The sequence below is a fragment of the Engystomops pustulosus genome, unplaced genomic scaffold (assembly GCF_040894005.1).
Source record: "Engystomops pustulosus unplaced genomic scaffold, aEngPut4.maternal MAT_SCAFFOLD_247, whole genome shotgun sequence".
NCBI classification, from domain to species: domain Eukaryota; kingdom Metazoa; phylum Chordata; class Amphibia; order Anura; family Leptodactylidae; genus Engystomops; species Engystomops pustulosus.
Genome location: NW_027285126.1, coordinates 128,753 through 149,741, shown reverse-complemented (window position 1 = coordinate 149,741; position 20,989 = coordinate 128,753). Strand labels below are relative to the sequence as shown.

The following is a 20,989-nucleotide window of genomic DNA, read 5'->3' as shown; positions in this document are numbered from 1 at the left end:
CACTGGGGGGTGGGGGGGCACTGGGGGGTGGCAGATGAGAAGAGTGGACACTGGGGGGGTGGGGGGCACTGGGGGGGTGGCAGATGAGAAGAGGGACACTGGGGGGGGAGGGAGGGGGGCACTGGGGGGGTGGCAGATGAGAAGAGGGGACACTGGGGGAGGGAGGGGGGCACTGGGGGGGGTGGCAGGTGAGAAGAGGGGACACTGGGGAGGGAGGGGGCACTGGGGGGGTGGCAGGTGAGAAGAGGGGGCACTGGGGGGAGGGAGGGGGCACTGGGGGGTGGCAGGTGAGAAGAGGGGCACTGGGGGGCAGGGGTGAGAGTAATGATCCCCCAGCATCAGGACCTGTGTGTCTCTGCACTTACATAACGAGATTTCTGGAATATTTTTATACTCAAAGCTGAAGCCAAACTGATGGAGCTGCAGCGGGAGATCATCCAGGCCGAGGAGCAGATAGTGAGAGCATCGAGGAGCTGGAGGAGCTGGAGGAGGCCGTGGCACAGAGGAAGGTGCTCAGTGACCGCTTAGGGTCCCGTCTCCACTGAGCATCTCCCCCCCCCCTCTACGTCTCCCCTGAGCTGTCCCCACGTCTCCCCTGAGCATGTCCCCCCCCCACGTCTCCCCTGAGCATGTCCCCCCCCCCCCACGTCTCCCCTGAGCATGTCCCCCCCCACGTCTCCCCTCAGCATGTCCCCCCCACGTCTCCCCTGAGCATGTCCCCCCCACCTACGTCTCCCCTCAGCATGTCCCCCCCACGTCTCCCCTCAGCATGTCCCCCCACGTCTCCCCTGAGCATGTCCCCCCCCCACGTCTCCCTCAGCATGTCCCCCCCCACGCTCTCCCTCAGCATGTCCCCCCCACGTCTCCCCTGAGCATGTCCCCCCCCCTACGTCTCCCTCAGCATGTCCCCCCCACGTCTCCCCTGAGCATGTCCCCCCCCACGTCTCCCCTCAGTATGTCCCCCCCCACGTCTCCTGAGCATGTCCCCCCACGTCTCCCCTGAGCATGTCCCCCCCCACTTCTCCCCTGAGCATGTCCCCCCCCCCTACGTCTCCCCTCAGCATGTCCCCCCCCACGTCTCCCCTGAGCATGTCCCCCCACGTCTCCCCTGAGCATGTCCCCCCCACTTCTCCCCTGAGCATGTCCCCCCCCCTACGTCTCCCTCAGCATGTCCCCCCCACGTCTCCCCTGAGCATGTCCCCCCACGTCTCCCCTGAGCATGTCCCCACGTCTCCCCTGAGCATGTCTCCCCCCACGTCCCCCCCCCATCTCCCCCCCCAAGTCCCCCCCCACGTCCCCGCCCAACGTCTCCCCCCCAACTTTTCCTCCCCCCCACGTCCCGCCCAACGTCTCCCCCCCAACGTCTCCCCCCCACGTTTCCCCCCCCCCACGTCCCCCCCCACGTTTCCCCCCCACGTCTCCCCCCCATGTCTCCCCCCCACGTTCTTCCCCCACGTTCCCCCCCCCACGTTCCCCCCCCTACGTCTCCCCTGAGCATGCCCCCCCCTACGTCTCCCCTGAACATGTCCCCCCCCCTACGTCTCCCCTGAGCATGTCCCCCCCTACGTCTCCCCTGAGCATGTCCCCCCCTACGTCTCCCCTGAGCATGTCCCCCCCCTACGTCTCCCCTAAGCATGTCCCCCCCCTACGTCTCCCCTGAGCATGCCCCCCTCCGTCTCAGTCGTGCAGTGAAGCTTGGATCCCCCTGGGAGAGTTGGGTGACGGGTCATGCAGTGAAGCGAGGATCCTTCTAGGAGAGTTGGGTGACGGGTCGTACAGTGAAGCTAGGATTCCCCTGGGAGAGGAAGGCGACGGGTCATGCAGTGAAGCTTGGATCCCCTTGGGAGAGTTGGGTGACGGGTCGTACAGTGAAGCTAGGATTCCCCTGGGAGAGGAAGGTGACGGGTCGTGCAGTGAAGCTTGGATCCCCTTGGGAGAGTTGGGTGACGGGTCGTGCAGTGAAGCTAGGATCCCCCTGGGAGAGTTGGGTGACGGGTCGTGCAGTGAAGCTTGGATTCCCCTGGGAGAGGAGGGTGACGGGTCGTGCAGTGAAGCTTGGATCCCCTGGGGGAGTTGGGTGATGGGTCGTGCAGTGAAGCTAGGATCCCCCTGGGAGAGTTGGGTGACGGGTCGTACAGTGAAGCTAGGATCCCCCTGGGAGAGTTGGGTGACGGGTCGTACAGTGAAGCTAGGATTCCCCTGGGAGAGTTGGGTGACGGGTCGTGCAGTGAAGCTTGGATCCCCTGGGAGAGGAGGGTGACGGGTCGTACAGTGAAGCTAGGATCCCCCTGGGAGAGTTGGGTGACGGGTCGTGCAGTGAAGCTAGGATCCCCCTGGGAGAGTTGGGTGACGGGTCGTGCAGTGAAGCTTGGATTCCCCTGGGAGAGGAGGGTGACGGGTCGTGCAGTGAAGCTTGGATCCCCTTGGGAGAGTTGGGTGACGGGTCGTACAGTGAAGCTAGGATTCCCCTGGGAGAGTTGGGTGACGGGTCGTGCAGTGAAGCTTGGATTCCCCTGGGAGAGGGTGACGGGTCGTGCAGTGAAGCTTGGATCCCCTTGGGAGAGGAGGGTGACGGGTCGTGCAGTGAAGCTTGGATCCCCTTGGGAGAGGAGGGTGACGGGTCGTGCAGTGAAGCTTGGATCCCCCTGGGGGAGTTGGGTGACGGGTCGTGCAGTGAAGCTTGGATCCCCCTGGGAGAGTTGGGTGACGGGTCGTGCAGTCAAGCTTGGATCCCCTGGGGGAGTTGGGTGGACGGGTCGTGCAGTGAAGCTTGGATCCCCCTGGGAGAGTTGGGTGACGGGTCGTGCAGTGAAGCTTGGATTCCCCTGGGAGAGGAGGGTGACGGGTCGTGCAGTGAAGCTTGGATCCCCTTGTGAGAGGAGGGTGACGGGTCGTGCAGTGATGCTTGGATCCCCTTGGGAGAGGAGGGTGACGGGTCGTGCAGTGAAGCTTGGATCCCCTTGGGAGAGGAGGGTGACGGGTCGTGCAGTGAAGCTTGGATCCCCCTGGGAGAGTTGGGTGACGGGTCGTGCAGTGAAGCTTGGATCCCCCTGGGGGAGTTGGGTGACGGGTCGTGCAGTGAAGCTTGGATCCCCCTGGGAGAGTTGGGTGACGGGTCGTGCAGTGAAGCTTGGATCCCCCTGGGGGAGTTGGGTGACGGGTCGTGCAGTGAAGCTTGGATCCCCCTGGGGGAGTTGGGTGACGGGTCGTGCAGTGAAGCTTGGATTCCCCTGGGAGAGTTGGGTGACGGGTCGTGCAGTGAAGCTTGGATCCCCCTGGGGGAGTTGGGTGATGGGTCGTGCAGTGAAGCTTGGATCCCCTGGGAGAGTTGGGTGACGGGTCGTGCAGTGAAGCTTGGATTCCCCTGGGAGAGGAGGGTGACGGGTCGTGCAGTGAAGCTTGGATCCCCTTGGGAGAGGAGGGTGACGGGTCGTGCAGTGAAGCTTGGATCCCCCTGGGAGAGTTGGGTGACGGGTCGTGCAGTGAAGCTTGGATCCCCTTGGGGGAGTTGGGTGACGGGTCATGCAGTGAAGCTTGGATTCCCTGGGAGAGGAGGGTGACGGGTCGTGCAGTGAAGCTTGGATCCCCTTGGGAGAGGAGGGTGACGGGTCGTGCAGTGAAGCTTGGATCCCCCTGGGAGAGTTGGGTGACGGGTCGTGCAGTGAAGCTTGGATCCCCCTGGGGGAGTTGGGTGACGGGTCGTGCAGTGAAGCTTGGATCCCCCTGGGAGAGTTGGGAGACGGGTCGTGCAGTGAAGCTTGGATCCCCCTGGGAGAGTTGGGTGACGGGTCGTGCAGTGAAGCTTGGATCCCCCTGGGAGAGTTGGGTGACGGGTCGTACAGTGAAGCTTGGATTCCCCTGGGAGAGGAAGGTGACGGGTCGTGCAGTGAAGCTTGGATCCCCTTGGGAGAGTTGGGTGACGGGTCGTGCAGTGAAGCTAGGATTCCCCTGGGAGAGGAGGGTGACGGGTCGTGCAGTGAAGCTTGGATCCCCTTGGGAGAGTTGGGTGACGGGTCGTACAGTGAAGCTAGGATTCCCCTGGGAGAGTTGGGTGACGGGTCGTGCAGTCAAGCTTGGATCCCCCTGGGGGAGTTGGGTGACGGGTCGTGCAGTGAAGCTTGGATCCCCCTGGGAGAGTTGGGTGACGGGTCGTGCAGTGAAGCTTGGATTCCCTGGGAGAGGAGGGTGACGGGTCGTGCAGTGAAGCTTGGATCCCCTGGGGGAGTTGGGTGATGGGTCGTGCAGTGAAGCTAGGATCCCCCTGGGAGAGTTGGGTGACGGGTCGTACAGTGAAGCTAGGATTCCCCTGGGAGAGTTGGGTGACGGGTCGTGCAGTGAAGCTTGGATTCCCCTGGGAGAGGAGGGTGACGGGTCGTACAGTGAAGCTAGGATCCCCCTGGGAGAGTTGGGTGACGGGTCGTGCAGTGAAGCTAGGATCCCCCTGGGAGAGTTGGGTGACGGGTCGTGCAGTGAAGCTTGGATTCCCCTGGGAGAGGAGGGTGACGGGTCGTGCAGTGAAGCTTGAATCCCCTTGGGAGAGTTGGGTGACGGGTCGTACAGTGAAGCTAGGATTCCCCTGGGAGAGTTGGGTGACGGGTCGTGCAGTGAAGCTTGGATTCCCTGGGAGAGGAGGGTGACGGGTCGTGCAGTGAAGCTAGGATCCCCCTGGGAGAGTTGGGTGACGGGTCGTGCAGTGAAGCTTGGGATTCCCTGGGAGAGGAGGGTGACGGGTCGTGCAGTGAAGCTTGGATCCCCTTGGGAGAGTTGGGTGACGGGTCGTACAGTGAAGCTAGGATTCCCCTGGGAGAGGAGGGTGACGGGTCGTGCAGTGAAGCTTGAATCCCCTTGGGAGAGTTGGGTGACGGGTCGTACAGTGAAGCTAGGATTCCCCTGGGAGAGTTGGGTGACGGGTCGTGCAGTGAAGCTTGGATTCCCCTGGGAGAGGAGGGTGACGGGTCGTGCAGTGAAGCTAGGATCCCCCTGGGAGAGTTGGGTGACGGGTCGTGCAGTGAAGCTTGGATTCCCTGGGAGAGGAGGGTGACGGGTCGTGCAGTGAAGCTTGGATCCCCTTGGGAGAGTTGGGTGACGGGTCGTACAGTGAAGCTAGGATTCCCCTGGGAGAGTTGGGTGACGGGTCGTGCAGTCAAGCTTGGATCCCCCTGGGGGAGTTGGGTGACGGGTCGTGCAGTGAAGCTTGGATCCCCCTGGGAGAGTTGGGTGACGGGTCGTGCAGTGAAGCTTGGATTCCCCTGGGAGAGGAGGGTGACGGGTCGTGCAGTGAAGCTTGGATCCCCTTGTGAGAGGAGGGTGACGGGTCGTGCAGTGATGCTTGGATCCCCTTGGGAGAGGAGGGTGACGGGTCGTGCAGTGAAGCTTGGATCCCCTTGGGAGAGGAGGGTGACGGGTCGTGCAGTGAAGCTTGGATCCCCCTGGGAGAGTTGGGTGACGGGTCGTGCAGTGAAGCTTGGATCCCCCTGGGGGAGTTGGGTGACGGGTCGTGCAGTGAAGCTTGGATCCCCCTGGGAGAGTTGGGTGACGGGTCGTGCAGTGAAGCTTGGATCCCCTGGGGGAGTTGGGTGATGGGTCGTGCAGTGAAGCTTGGATCCCCCTGGGAGAGTTGGGTGACGGGTCGTGCAGTGAAGCTTGGATTCCCCTGGGAGAGGAGGGTGACGGGTCGTGCAGTGAAGCTGGATCCCCTTGGGAGAGGAGGGTGACGGGTCGTGCAGTGAAGCTTGGATCCCCCTGGGAGAGTTGGGTGACGGGTCGTGCAGTGAAGCTTGGATCCCCCTGGGAGAGTTGGGTGACAGGTCGTGCAGTGAAGCTTGGATCCCCCTGGGGAGTTGGGTGACGGGTCATGCAGTGAAGCTTGGATTCCCCTGGGAGAGGAGGGTGACGGGTCGTGCAGTGAAGCTTGGATCCCCTTGGGAGAGGAGGGTGATGGGTCGTGCAGTGAAGCTTGGATCCCCCTGGGAGAGTTGGGTGACGGGTCGTGCAGTGAAGCTTGGATCCCCCTGGGGAGTTGGGTGACGGGTCGTGCAGTGAAGCTGGATCCCCCTGGGAGAGTTGGGAGACGGGTCGTGCAGTGAAGCTTGGATCCCCCTGGGAGAGTTGGGAGACGGGTCGTGCAGTGAAGCTTGGATCCCCCTGGGAGAGTTGGGTGACGGGTCGTGCAGTGAAGCTTGGATCCCCTGGGGGAGTTGGGTGACGGGTCGTGCAGTGAAGCTTGGATCCCCCTGGGGGAGTTGGGTGACGGGTCGTGCAGTGAAGCTTGGATCCCCCTGGGAGAGTTGGGTGACGGGTCGTGCAGTGAAGCTTGGATCCCCCTGGGGGAGTTGGGTGACGGGTCGTGCAGTGAAGCTTGGATCCCCTGGGGGAGTTGGGTGACGGGTCGTGCAGTGAAGCTTGGATCCCCCTGGGGGAGTTGGGTGACGGGTCGTGCAGTGAAGCTGGATCCCCCTGGGAGAGTTGGTGACGGGTCGTGCAGTGAAGCTTGGATCCCCCTGGGAGAGTTGGTGACGGGGTCGTGCAGTGAAGCTTGGATCCCCCTGGGAGAGTGTTGGGTGACGGGTCGTGCAGTGAAGCTTGGATCCCCCTGGAGAGTTGGGTGACGGGTCGTGCAGTGAAGCTTGGATCCCCTGGGAGGTTGGGTGACGGGTCGTGCAGTGAAGCTTGGATCCCCTGGGAGAGTTGGGTGACGGGTCGTGCAGTGAAGCTTGGATTCCCCTGGGGGAGTTGGGTGACGGGTCGTGCAGTGAAGCTTGGATCCCCCTGGGAGAGTTGGGTGACGGGTCGTGCAGTGAAGCTTGGATCCCCCTGGGAGAGTTGGGTGACGGGTCGTGCAGTGAAGCTTGGATCCCCCTGGGGAGTTGGGTGACGGGTCGTGCAGTGAAGCTTGGATCCCCTGGGAGAGTTGGGTGACGGGTCGTGCAGTGAAGCTTGGATCCCCCTGGGAGAGTTGGGTGACGGGTCGTGCAGTGAAGCTTGGATCCCCCTGGGAGAGGTTGGGTGACGGGTCGTGCAGTGAAGCTTGGATCCCCCTGGGAGAGTTGGGTGACGGTCGTGCAGTGAAGCTTGGATCCCCTGGGGAGAGTTGGGTGACGGGTCGTGCAGTGAAGCTTGGATCCCCCTGGGAGAGTTGGGTGACGGGTCGTGCAGTGAAGCTTGGATCCCCCTGGGGAGTTGGGTGACGGGTCGTGCAGTGAAGCTTGGATCCCCCTGGGAGAGTTGGGTGACGGGTCGTGCAGTGAAGCTTGGATCCCCCTGGGGGAGTTGGGTGACGGGTCCTGGATCATAAGATTTTTATTCTTGTCCTGAAGATGTCGGAGGCAGAGAAGGAAAACCTCCGGCAGCAGCTGAGCGGCCGCATCCATCTCCTCAACCAACTGCGGGACGAGGCGCAGGAACTGGAGACGCATATGGAGCGGCAGCGCCGAGAGATGGAGCGGAGGCAGCGCGAGATCCATGAGCTCCAGAGACACCTGGATGGCCTCAGCCCTCAGGACCCCCGACACGTGAGTGACCCCAGGGGTGGGAGTGCAGCCCCCAGGACCCCCGACACGTGAGTGACCCCAGGGGTGGGAGTGCAGCCCTCAGGACCCCCGACACCTGAGTGACCCCAGGGGTGGGACTGCAGCCCCCAGGACCCCCGACATGTGAGTGACCCCAGGGGTGGAAGTGCAGCCCTCAGGACCCCCGACACGTGAGTGACCCCAGGGGTGGGAGTGCAGCCCCCAGGACCCCCGACACGTGAGTGACCCCAGGGGTGGGAGTGCAGCCCTCAGGACCCCCGACACCTGAGTGACCCCAGGGGTGGGACTGCAGCCCCCAGGACCCCCGACATGTGAGTGACCCCAGGGGTGGAAGTGCAGCCCCCAGGACCCCCGACACGTGAGTGACCCCAGGGGTGGGAGTGCAGCCCTCAGGACCCCCGACACGTGAGTGACCCCAGGGGTGGGACTGCAGCCCCCAGGACCCCCGACACGTGAGTGACCCCAGGGGTGGAAGTGCAGCCCTCAGGACCCCCGACACGTGAGTGACCCCAGGGGTGGGAGTGCAGCCCCCAGGACCCCCGACACGTGAATGACCCCAGGGGTGGGACTGCAGCCCCCAGGACCCCCGACACGTGAATGACCCCAGGGGTGGGACTGCAGCCCCCAGGACCCCCGACACGTGTGTGACCCCAGGGGTGGGAGTGCAGCCCTCAGGACACCCGACACGTGAGTGACCCCAGGGGTGGGACTGCAGCCCCCAGGACCCCCGACACGTGAGTGACCCCAGGGGTGGGACTGCAGCCCCCAGGACCCCCGACACGTGAGTGACCCCAGGGGTGGGAGTGCAGCCCTCAGGACCCCCGACACGTGAATGACCCCAGGGGTGGGAGTGCAGCCCTCGGGACCCCCGACACGTGAGTGACCCCAGGGGTGGGACTGCAGCCCCCAGGACCCCCGACACGTGAGTGACCCCAGGGGTGGGAGTGCAGCCCTCGGGACCCCCGACACGTGTGTGACCCCAGGGGTGGGAGTGCAGCCCTCAGGACCCCCGACACCTGAGTGACCCCAGGGGTGGGACTGCAGCCCCCAGGACCCCCGACACGTGAGTGACCCCAGGGGTGGAAGTGCAGCCCTCAGGACCCCCGACACGTGAGTGACCCCGGGGGTGGGAGTGCAGCCCTCAGGACCCCCGACACGTGAGTGACCCCAGGGGTGGGACTGCAGCTCTCAGGACCCCCGACACGTGTGTGACCCCAGGGGTGGGACTGCAGCCCTCAGGACCCCCGACACGTGTGTGACCCCAGGGGTGGGACTGCAGTATATACCTCCTCTGTGTCATGTATAGAGGGCAGTATATACCTCCTGTGTGTCATGTATAGGGGCAGTATATACCTCCTCTGTATCATGTATAGGGGCAGTATATACCTCCTCTGTGTCATGTATAGGGGCAGTATATACCTCCTCTGTATCATGTATAGGGGCAGTATATACCTCCTCTGTATCATGTATATGGGGCAGTATATACCTCCTCTGTATCATGTATAGGGGCAGTATATACCTCCTCTGTATCATGTATATGGGGCAGTATATACCTCCTCTGTATCATGTATAGAGGGCAGTATATACCTCCTCTGTGTCATGTATAGGGGCAGTATATACCTCCTCTGTGTCATGTATAGAGGGCAGTATATACCTCCTCTGTGTCATGTATAGGGGGCAGTATATACCTCCTGTGTGTCATGTATAGAGGTCAGTATATACCTCCTCTGTGTCATGTATAGAGGTCAGTATATACCTCCTCTGTGTCATGTATAGAGGGCAGTATATACCTCCTCTGTATCATGTATATGGGGCAGTATATACCTACTATGTGTCATGTATAGGGGCAGTATATACCTCCTCTGTATCATGTATAGGGGCAGTATATACCTCCTCTGTGTCATGTATAGAGGGCAGTATATACCTCCTATGTGTCATGTATAGGGGGCAGTATATACCTCCTGTGTGTCATGTATAGAGGGCAGTATATACCTCCTGTGTGTCATGTATAGAGGGCAGTATATACCTCCTCTGTGTCATGTATAGGGGCAGTATATACCTCCTCTGTGTCATGTATAGGGGGCAGTATATACCTCCTCTGTGTCATGTATAGAGGGCAGTATATACCTCCTCTGTGTCATGTATAGAGGGCAGTATATACCTCCTCTGTGTCATGTATATGGGGCAGTATATACCTCCTCTGTGTCATGTATAGGGGCAGTATATACCTCCTCTGTGTCATGTATAGGGGCAGTATATACCTCCTCTGTGTCATGTATAGGGGCAGTATATACCTCCTCTGTGTCATGTATAGGGGCAGTATATACCTCCTCTGTATCATGTATAGGGGCAGTATATACCTCCTCTGTGTCATGTATAGGGACAGTATATACCTCCTCTGTATCATGTATAGGGGCAGTATATACCTCCTCTGTATCATGTATAGGGGCAGTATATACCTCCTCTGTATCATGTATAGGGGCAGTATATACCTCCTGTGTGTCATGTATAGGGGCAGTATATACCTCCTCTGTATCATGTATAGGGGCAGTATATACCTCCTGTGTGTCATGTATAGGGGCAGTATATACCTCCTCTGTGTCATGTATAGGGGGCAGTATATACCTCCTGTGTGTCATGTATAGAGGGCAGTATATACCTCCTCTGTGTCATGTATAGAGGGCAGTATATACCTCCTCTGTATCATGTATATGGGGCAGTATATACCTCCTCTGTATCATGTATAGGGGCAGTATATACCTCCTCTGTGTCATGTATAGAGGGCAGTATATACCTCCTCTGTGTCATGTATAGGGGCAGTATATACCTCCTCTGTGTCATGTATAGAGGGCAGTATATACCTCCTCTGTGTCATGTATAGTGGGCAGTATATACCTCCTGTGTGTCATGTATAGGGGGCAGTATATACCTCCTCTGTGTCCTGTATAGGGGGCAGTATATACCTCCTGTGTGTCATGTATAGAGGGCAGTATATACCTCCTCTGTATCATGTATAGGGGCAGTATATACCTCCTCTGTGTCATGTATAGAGGGCAGTATATACCTCCTCTGTGTCATGTATAGGGGGCAGTATATACCTCCTGTGTGTCATGTATAGTGGGCAGTATATACCTCCTGTGTGTCATGTATAGGGGGCAGTATATACCTCCTCTGTGTCATGTATAGAGGGCAGTATATACCTCCTCTGTATCATGTATAGGGGCAGTATATACCTCCTCTGTATCATGTATAGGGGCAGTATATACCTCCTCTGTGTCATGTATAGTGGGCAGTATATACCTCCTCTGTGTCATGTATAGGGGCAGTATATACCTCCTCTGTGTCATGTATAGTGGGCAGTATATACCTCCTCTGTATCATGTATAGGGGCAGTATATACCTCCTCTGTGTCATGTATAGTGGGCAGTATATACCTCCTCTGTATCATGTATAGGGGCAGTATATACCTCCTCTGTGTCATGTATAGTGGGCAGTATATACCTCCTCTGTGTCATGTATAGTGGGCAGTATATACCTCCTCTGTATCATGTATAGGGGCAGTATATACCTCCTCTGTGTCATGTATAGTGGGCAGTATATACCTCCTCTGTATCATGTATAGGGGCAGTATATACCTCCTCTGTGTCATGTATAGGGGCAGTATATACCTCCTCTGTATCATGTATAGAGGGCAGTATATACCTCCTCTGTGTCATGTATAGGGGCAGTATATACCTCCTCTGTGTCATGTATAGTGGGCAGTATATACCTCCTCTGTATCATGTATAGTGGGCAGTATATACCTCCTCTGTATCATGTATAGGGGCAGTATATACCTCCTCTGTGTCATGTATAGGGGCAGTATATACCTCCTCTGTATCATGTATAGAGGGCAGTATATACCTCCTCTGTGTCATGTATAGGGGCAGTATATACCTCCTCTGTGTCATGTATAGTGGGCAGTATATACCTCCTCTGTGTCATGTATAGGGGCAGTATATACCTCCTCTGTATCATGTATAGGGGCAGTATATACCTCCTCTGTATCATGTATAGGGGCAGTATATACCTCCTCTGTATCATGTATAGGGGCAGTATATACCTCCTCTGTGTCATGTATAGGGGCAGTATATACCTCCTCTGTGTCATGTATAGAGGGCAGTATATACCTACTATGTGTCATGTATAGGGGCAGTATATACCTCCTCTGTATCATGTATAGGGGCAGTATATACCTCCTCTGTGTCATGTATAGGGGCAGTATATACCTCCTCTGTGTCATGTATAGAGGGCAGTATATACCTACTATGTGTCATGTATAGGGGCAGTATATACCTCCTCTGTGTCATGTATAGGGGCAGTATATACCTCCTCTGTGTCATGTATTACATCACTCTGTGTATTACGTGTGTGGCCCCGGCTCCTGGATGTGGCCCCGCAGGGATCTATTAGTGATTGTCCTGTGGCCCCGGGGATGCGGCTCCTTATTACATTGTATCAGGGAGGAGAAGTTTCAATCCTGGGGCGGGGGAGGGGCGGGGACATGCTGCTCTCTCATTGGCTGCTGATGCTTGTGTTGGGGGACATGCTGCTCTCTCATTGGCTGCTGTCAGTTTCCTGTGTTGTGATTTCAAACCCCCGAGCCGAGTATCCGGAGCCATGAGGAAGTGCCCGGGTGCGATGCTCTGCAGGACATAAATCCCTTCCCTCTCCCTGCAGTCCCATGTAACCGCTCAGAAGATCAGCAAAGAGCAGCAGCTGGAGATGATGGACAAACAGTACAAGCAGCTGGAGGGACGGCTGGACGACATGTTATCCCGCATCTCCAGAGAGACCGAGGAGATCCGGGACCTGGAGCAGCAGCTCACCGAAGGTACACGCCTGGCGCCGCTTATCTCTAGTGATGGATAGGCTGTATTCTCAGTGATGGCACCGCTGCTCTCTAGTGATGGATAGGCTGTATTCTCAGTGATGGCACCGCTGCTCTCTAGTGATGGATAGGCTGTATTCTCAGTGATGTCACCGCTGCTCTCTAGTGATGGATAGGCTGTATTCTCAGTGATGGCACCGCTGCTCTCTAGTGATGGATAGGCTGTATTCTCAGTGATGGCACCGCTTATCTCTAGTGATGGATAGGCTGTATTCTCAGTGATGGCACCGCTGCTCTCTAGTGATGGATAGGCTGTATTCTCAGTGATGACACCGCTGCTCTCAGTGATGGCTAGGCTGTATTCTCAGTGATGACACCGCTGCTCTCTAGTGATGGATAGGCTGTATTCTCAGTGATGGCACCGCTGCTCTCTAGTGATGGATAGGCTGTATTCTCAGTGATGGCACCGCTGCTCTCTAGTGATGGATAGGCTGTATTCTCAGTGATGGCGCCGCTGCTCTCTAGTGATGGATAGGCTGTATTCTCAGTGATGGCGCCGCCGCTCTCTAGTGATGGCTAGGCTGTATTCTCAGTGATGGCACTGCTGCTCTCTAGTGAGTGATAGGCTGTATTCTCAGTGATGACGCCGCTGCTCTCTAGTGATGGATAGGCTGTATTCTCAGTGATGACACCGCTGCTCTCTAGTGATGGATAGGCTGTATTCTCAGTGATGTCACCGCTGCTCTCTAGTGATGGATAGGCTGTATTCTCAGTGATGGCGCCGCTGCTCTCTAGTGATGGATAGGCTGTATTCTCAGTGATGTCACCGCTGCTCTCTAGTGATGGATAGGCTGTATTCTCAGTGATGACACCGCTGCTCTCAGTGATGGCTAGGCTGTATTCTCAGTGATGACACCGCTGCTCTCTAGTGATGGATAGGCTGTATTCTCAGTGATGACACCGCTGCTCTCTAGTGATGGATAGGCTGTATTCTCAGTGATGGCACCGCTGCTCTCTAGTGATGGATAGGCTGTATTCTCAGTGATGGCGCCGCTGCTCTCTAGTGATGGATAGGCTGTATTCTCAGTGATGACACCGCTGCTCTCTAGTGATGGATAGGCTGTATTCTCAGTGATGGCGCCGCTGCTCTCTAGTGATGGATAGGCTGTATTCTCAGTGATGGCACCACTGCTCTCTAGTGATGGATAGGCTGTGTTCTCAGTGATGGCACCGCTGCTCTCTAGTGATGGATAGGCTGTATTCTCAGTGATGACACCGCTGCTCTCTAGTGATGGATAGGCTGTATTCTCAGTGATGGCACCGCTGCTCTCTAGTGAGTGATAGGCTGTATTCTCAGTGATGGCACCGCTGCTCTCTAGTGAGTGATAGGCTGTATTCTCAGTGATGGCACCGCTGCTCTCTAGTGATGGATAGGCTGTATTCTCAGTGATGGCCCCGCTGCTCTCTAGTGATGGATAGGCTGTATTCTCAGTGATGACACCGCTGCTCTCTAGTGATGGATAGGCTGTATTCTCAGTGATGGCACCGCTGCTCTCTAGTGATGGATAGGCTGTATTCTCAGTGATGTCACCGCTGCTCTCTAGTGATGGATAGGCTGTATTCTCAGTGATGGCACCGCTGCTCTCTAGTGATGGATAGGCTGTATTCTCAGTGATGGCACCGCTGCTCTCTAGTGAGGGATAGGCTGTATTCTCAGTGATGGCACCGCTGCTCTCTAGTGATGGATAGGCTGTATTCTCAGTGATGACACCGCTGCTCTCTAGTGATGGATAGGCTGTATTCTCAGTGATGGCACCGCTGCTCTCTAGTGATGGATAGGCTGTATTCTCAGTGATGGCACCGCTGCTCTCTAGTGATGGATAGGCTGTATTCTCAGTGATGGCACCGCTGCTCTCTAGTGAGGGATAGGCTGTGTTCTCAGTGATGGCACCGCTGCTCTCTAGTGATGGATAGGCTGTATTCTCAGTGATGGCACCGCTGCTCTCTAGTGATGGATAGGCTGTATTCTCAGTGATGGCACCGCTGCTCTCTAGTGAGGGATAGGCTGTATTCTCAGTGATGGCACCGCTGCTCTCTAGTGATGGATAGGCTGTATTCTCAGTGATGGCACTGCTGCTCTCTAGTGATGGATAGGCTGTATTCTCAGTGATGACACTGCTGCTCTCTAGTGATGGATAGGATGTATTCTCAGTGATGTCACCGCTGCTCTCTAGTGATGGATAGGCTGTATTCTCAGTGATGGCACCGCTGCTCTCTAGTGATGGATAGGCCGTATTCTCAGTGATGACACTGCTGCTCTCTAGTGATGGATAGGCTGTATTCTCAGTGATGACACTGCTGCTCTCTAGTGATGGATAGGCTGTATTCTCAGTGATGTCACCGCTGCTCTCTAGTGATGGATAGGCTGTATTCTCAGTGATGGCACTGCTGCTCTCTAGTGATGGATAGGCTGTATTCTCAGTGATGGCACCGCTGCTCTCTAGTGATGGATAGGCTGTATTCTCAGTGATGGCACCGCTGCTCTCTAGTGATGGATAGGCTGTATTCTCAGTGATGGCACCGCTGCTCTCTAGTGATGGATAGGCTGTATTCTCAGTGATGGCACCGCTGCTCTCTAGTGATGGATAGGCTGTATTCTCAGTGATGACACTGCTGCTCTCTAGTGATGGATAGGCTGTATTCTCAGTGATGTCACCGCTGCTCTCTAGTGATGGATAGGCTGTATTCTCAGTGATGACACCGCTGCTCTCTAGTGAGGGATAGGCTGTATTCTCAGTGATGGCACCGCTGCTCTCTAGTGAGGGATAGGCTGTATTCTCAGTGATGGCACCGCTGCTCTCTAGTGATGGATAGGCTGTATTCTCAGTGATGGCACCGCTGCTCTCTAGTGATGGATAGGCTGTATTCTCAGTGATGGCACCGCTGCTCTCTAGTGATGGATAGGCTGTATTCTCAGTGATGGCACCGCTGCTCTCTAGTGATGGATAGGCTGTATTCTCAGTGATGGCACCGCTGCTCTCTAGTGATGGATGGGCTGTATTCTCAGTGATGACACCGCTGCTCTCTAGTGATGGATGGGCTGTATTCTCAGTGATGGCACCGCTGCTCTCTAGTGATGGATAGGCTGTATTCTCAGTGATGGCACCGCTGCTCTCTAGTGATGGATAGGCTGTATTCTCAGTGATGGCACCGCTGCTCTCTAGTGATGGATAGGCTGTATTCTCAGTGATGGCACCGCTGCTCTCTAGTGATGGATAGGCTGTATTCTCAGTGATGGCGCCGCTGCTCTCTAGTGATGGATAGGCTGTATTCTCAGTGATGGCGCCGCTGCTCTCTAGTGATGGATAGGCTGTATTCTCAGTGATGGCACCGCTGCTCTCTAGTGATGGATAGGCTGTAGTCTCAGTGATGGCACCGCTGCTCTCTAGTGAGGGATAGGCTGTATTCTCAGTGATGACACCGCTGCTCTCTAGTGGTGGATAGGCTGTATTCTCAGTGATGGCACCGCTGCTCTCTAGTGATGGATAGGCTGTATTCTCAGTGATGCACCGCTGCTCTCTAGTGAGGGTTAGGCTGTATTCTCAGTGATGCACCGCTGCTCTCTAGTGATGGATAGGCTGTATTCTCAGTGATGGCACCGCTGCTCTCTAGTGAGGGATAGGCTGTATTCTCAGTGATGGCACCGCTGCTCTCTAGTGATGGATAGGCTGTATTCTCAGTGATGACACCGCTGCTCTCTAGTGATGGATAGGCTGTATTCTCAGTGATGGCGCCGCTGCTCTCTAGTGATGGATAGGCTGTATTCTCAGTGATGGCGCCGCTGCTCTCTAGTGAGGGATAGGATGTATTCTCAGTGATGGCACCGCTGCTCTCTAGTGATGGATAGGCTGTATTCTCAGTGATGGCACCGCTGCTCTCTAGTGAGGGATAGGCTGTATTCTCAGTGATGGCACCGCTGCTCTCTAGTGAGGGATAGGCTGTATTCTCAGTGATGGCACCGCTGCTCTCTAGTGATGGATAGGCTGTATTCTCAGTGATGGCACCGCTGCTCTCTAGTGATGGATAGGCTGTATTCTCAGTGATGGCACCGCTGCTCTCTAGTGATGGATAGGCTGTATTCTCAGTGATGGCACCGCTGCTCTCTAGTGATGGATAGGCTGTATTCTCAGTGATGGCACCGCTGCTCTCTAGTGATGGATAGGCTGTATTCTCAGTGATGGCACCGCTGCTCTCTAGTGAGGGATAGGCTGTATTCTCAGTGATGGCACCGCTGCTCTCTAGTGAGGGATAGGCTGTATTCTCAGTGATGACACTGCTGCTCTCTAGTGATGGATAGGCTGTATTCTCAGTGATGGTACCGCTGCTCTCTAGTAATGGATAGGCTGTATTCTCAGTGATGTCACCGCTGCTCTCTAGTGATGGATAGGCTGTATTCTCAGTGATGGCACCGCTGCTCTCTAGTGAGGGATAGGCTGTATTCTCAGTGATGTCACCGCTGCTCTCTAGTGATGGATAGGCTGTATTCTCAGTGATGGCGCCGCTGCTCTCTAGTGATGGATAGGCTGTATTCTCAGTGATGGCACCGCTGCTCTCTAGTGATGGATAGGCTGTATTATCAGTGATGACACCGCTGCTCTCTAGTGATGGATAGGCTGTATTCTCAGTGATGGCACCGCTGCTCTCTAGTGATGGATAGGCTGTATTCTCAGTGATGGCACCGCTGCTCTCTAGTGATGGATAGGCTGTATTCTCAGTGATGGCACCGCTGCTCTCTAGTGATGGATAGGCTGTATTCTCAGTGATGGCACCGCTGCTCTCTAGTGATGGATAGGCTGTATTCTCAGTGATGCCACCGCTGCTCTCTAGTGATGGCACCGCTGCTCTCTAGTGATGGATAGGCTGTATTCTCAGTGATGGATAGGCTGTATTCTCAGTGATGGCACCGCTGCTCTCTAGTGATGGATAGGCTGTATTCTCAGTGATGGCGCCGCTGCTCTCTAGTGAGGGATAGGCTGTATTCTCAGTGATGGCACCGCTGCTCTCTAGTGATGGATAGGCTGTATTCTCAGTGATGGCACCGCTGCTCTCTAGTGATGGATAGGCTGTATTCTCAGTGATGCCACCGCTGCTCTCTAGTGATGGATAGGCTGTATTCTCAGTGATGACACCGCTGCTCTCTAGTGATGGATAGGCTGTATTCTCAGTGATGGCACCGCTGCTCTCTAGTGATGGATAGGCTGTATTCTCAGTGATGGCACCGCTGCTCTCTAGTGATGGATAGGCTGTATTCTCAGTGATGGCACCGCTGCTCTCTAGTGAGGGATAGGCTGTATTCTCAGTGATGGCACTGCTCTCTAGTGATGGATAGGCTGTATTCTCAGTGATGTCTCTGCTCTCTAGTGATGGATAGGCTGTATTCTCAGTGATGGCACCGCTGCTCTCTAGTGATGGATAGGCTGTATTCTCAGTGATGGCACCGCTGCTCTCTAGTGAGGGATAGGCTGTATTCTCAGTGATGGCACCGCTGCTCTCTAGTGAGGGATAGGCTGTATTCTCAGTGATGACACCGCTGCTCTCTAGTGGTGGATAGGCTGTATTCTCAGTGATGGCACCGCTGCTCTCTAGTGAGGGATAGGCTGTATTCTCAGTGATGGCACCGCTGCTCTCTAGTGAGGGTTAGGCTGTATTCTCAGTGATGGCACCGCTGCTCTCTAGTGAGGGATAGGCTGTATTCTCAGTGATGGCACCGCTGCTCTCTAGTGAGGGATAGGCTGTATTCTCAGTGATGGCACCGCTGCTCTCTAGTGATGGATAGGCTGTATTCTCAGTGATGACACCGCTGCTCTCTAGTGATGGATAGGCTGTATTCTCAGTGATGGCGCCGCTGCTCTCTAGTGATGGATAGGCTGTATTCTCAGTGATGACACCGCTGCTCTCTAGTGGTGGATAGGCTGTATTCTCAGTGATGGCACCGCTGCTCTCTAGTGAGGGATAGGCTGTATTCTCAGTGATGGCACCGCTGCTCTCTAGTGAGGGTTAGGCTGTATTCTCAGTGATGGCACCGCTGCTCTCTAGTGAGGGATAGGCTGTATTCTCAGTGATGGCACCGCTGCTCTCTAGTGAGGGATAGGCTGTATTCTCAGTGATGGCACCGCTGCTCTCTAGTGATGGATAGGCTGTATTCTCAGTGATGACACCGCTGCTCTCTAGTGATGGATAGGCTGTATTCTCAGTGATGGCGCCGCTGCTCTCTAGTGATGGATAGGCTGTATTCTCAGTGATGGCGCCGCTGCTCTCTAGTGAGGGATAGGCTGTATTCTCAGTGATGGCACCGCTGCTCTCTAGTGATGGATAGGCTGTATTCTCAGTGATGGCACCGCTGCTCTCTAGTGAGGGATAGGCTGTATTCTCAGTGATGGCACCGCTGCTCTCTAGTGAGGGATAGGCTGTATTCTCAGTGATGGCACCGCTGCTCTCTAGTGATGGATAGGCTGTATTCTCAGTGATGGCACCGCTGCTCTCTAGTGATGGATAGGCTGTATTCTCAGTGATGGCACCGCTGCTCTCTAGTGATGGATAGGCTGTATTCTCAGTGATGGCACCGCTGCTCTCTAGTGATGGATAGGCTGTATTCTCAGTGATGGCACCGCTGCTCTCTAGTGATGGATAGGCTGTATTCTCAGTGATGGCACCGCTGCTCTCTAGTGAGGGATAGGCTGTATTCTCAGTGATGGCACCGCTGCTCTCTAGTGATGGATAGGCTGTACTCTCAGTGATGGCACCGATGCTCTCTAGTAATGGATAGGCTGTATTCTCAGTGATGGCGCCGCTGCTCTCTAGTGAGGGATAGGCTGTATTCTCAGTGATGGCACCGCTGCTCTCTAGTGATGGATAGGCTGTATTCTCAGTGATGGCACCGCTGCTCTCTAGTGAGGGATAGGCTGTATTCTCAGTGATGGCACCGCTGCTCTCTAGTGAGGGATAGGCTGTATTCTCAGTGATGGCACCGCTGCTCTCTAGTGATGGATAGGCTGTATTCTCAGTGATGGCACCGCTGCTCTCTAGTGATGGATAGGCTGTATTCTCAGTGATGGCACCGCTGCTCTCTAGTGATGGATAGGCTGTATTCTCAGTGATGGCACCGCTGCTCTCTAGTGATGGATAGGCTGTATTCTCAGTGATGACACCGCTGCTCTCTAGTGATGGATAGGCTGTATTCTCAGTGATGGCACCGCTGCTCTCTAGTGATGGATAGGCTGTATTCTCAGTGATGGCGCCGCTGCTCTCTAGTGAGGGATAGGCTGTATTCTCAGTGATGGCACCGCTGCTCTCTAGTGATGGATAGGCTGTATTCTCAGTGATGCCACCGCTGCTCTCTAGTGATGGATAGGCTGTATTCTCAGTGATGACACCGCTGCTCTCTAGTGATGGATAGGCTGTATTCTCAGTGATGGCACCGCTGCTCTCTAGTGATGGATAGGCTGTATTCTCAGTGATGGCACCGCTGCTCTCTAGTGATGGATAGGCTGTATTCTCAGTGATGGCACCGCTGCTCTCTAGTGATGGATAGGCTGTATTCTCAGTGATGGCACCGCTGCTCTCTAGTGATGGATAGGCTGTATTCTCAGTGATGGCACCGCTGCTCTCTAGTGATGGATAGGCTGTATTCTCAGTGATGGCACCGCTGCTCTCTAGTGATGGATAGGCTGTATTCTCAGTGATGACACCGCTGCTCTCTAGTGATGGATAGGCTGTATTCTCAGTGATGGCACCGCTGCTCTCTAGTGATGGATAGGCTTTATTCTCAGTGATGGCGCCGCTGCTCTCTAGTGAGGGATAGGCTGTATTCTCAGTGATGGCACCGCTGCTCTCTAGTGATGGATAGGCTGTATTCTCAGTGATGCCACCGCTGCTCTCTAGTGATGGATAGGCTGTATTCTCAGTGATGACACCGCTGCTCTCTAGTGATGGATAGGCTGTATTCTCAGTGATGGCACCGCTGCTCTCTAGTGATGGATAGGCTGTATTCTCAGTGATGGCACCGCTGCTCTCTAGTGATGGATAGGCTGTATTCTCAGTGATGGCACCGCTGCTCTCTAGTGAGGGATAGGCTGTATTCTCAGTGATGGCACTGCTCTCTAGTGATGGATAGGCTGTATTCTCAGTGATGTCTCTGCTCTCTAGTGATGGATAGGCTGTATTCTCAGTGATGGCACCGCTGCTCTCTAGTGATGGATAGGCTGTATTCTCAGTGATGGCACCGCTGCTCTCTAGTGAGGGATAGGCTGTATTCTCAGTGATGGCACCGCTGCTCTCTAGTGAGGGATAGGCTGTATTCTCAGTGATGACACCGCTGCTCTCTAGTGGTGGATAGGCTGTATTCTCAGTGATGGCACCGCTGCTCTCTAGTGAGGGATAGGCTGTATTCTCAGTGATGGCACCGCTGCTCTCTAGTGAGGGTTAGGCTGTATTCTCAGTGATGGCACCGCTGCTCTCTAGTGAGGGATAGGCTGTATTCTCAGTGATGGCACCGCTGCTCTCTAGTGAGGGATAGGCTGTATTCTCAGTG

The 20,989-nt window shown here is 55.6% G+C and overlaps 1 protein-coding gene across 7 annotated transcripts in view; it reads left to right on the top strand.

Annotated features, from left to right (window-relative positions):
* The first annotated feature begins 379 nt into the window (after positions 1 to 379).
* Positions 380 to 20,989, top strand: part of LOC140110320 (centriolin-like) — a 137,613-nt gene continuing 117,003 nt past the window's right edge. For all 7 annotated transcript variants that reach the window (XR_011851419.1, XR_011851420.1, XM_072132163.1 and 4 more), the window contains exons 1-3: positions 380 to 509; positions 7,317 to 7,511; positions 12,249 to 12,402. Coding sequence is in view for 5 of the 7 variants with exons in the window: in XM_072132163.1 (XP_071988264.1) it covers positions 7,317 to 7,511; positions 12,249 to 12,402 (349 nt within the window). In the remaining 2 variants the exon portion in view is untranslated. The remainder of the gene's footprint in view (positions 510 to 7,316; positions 7,512 to 12,248; positions 12,403 to 20,989) is intronic.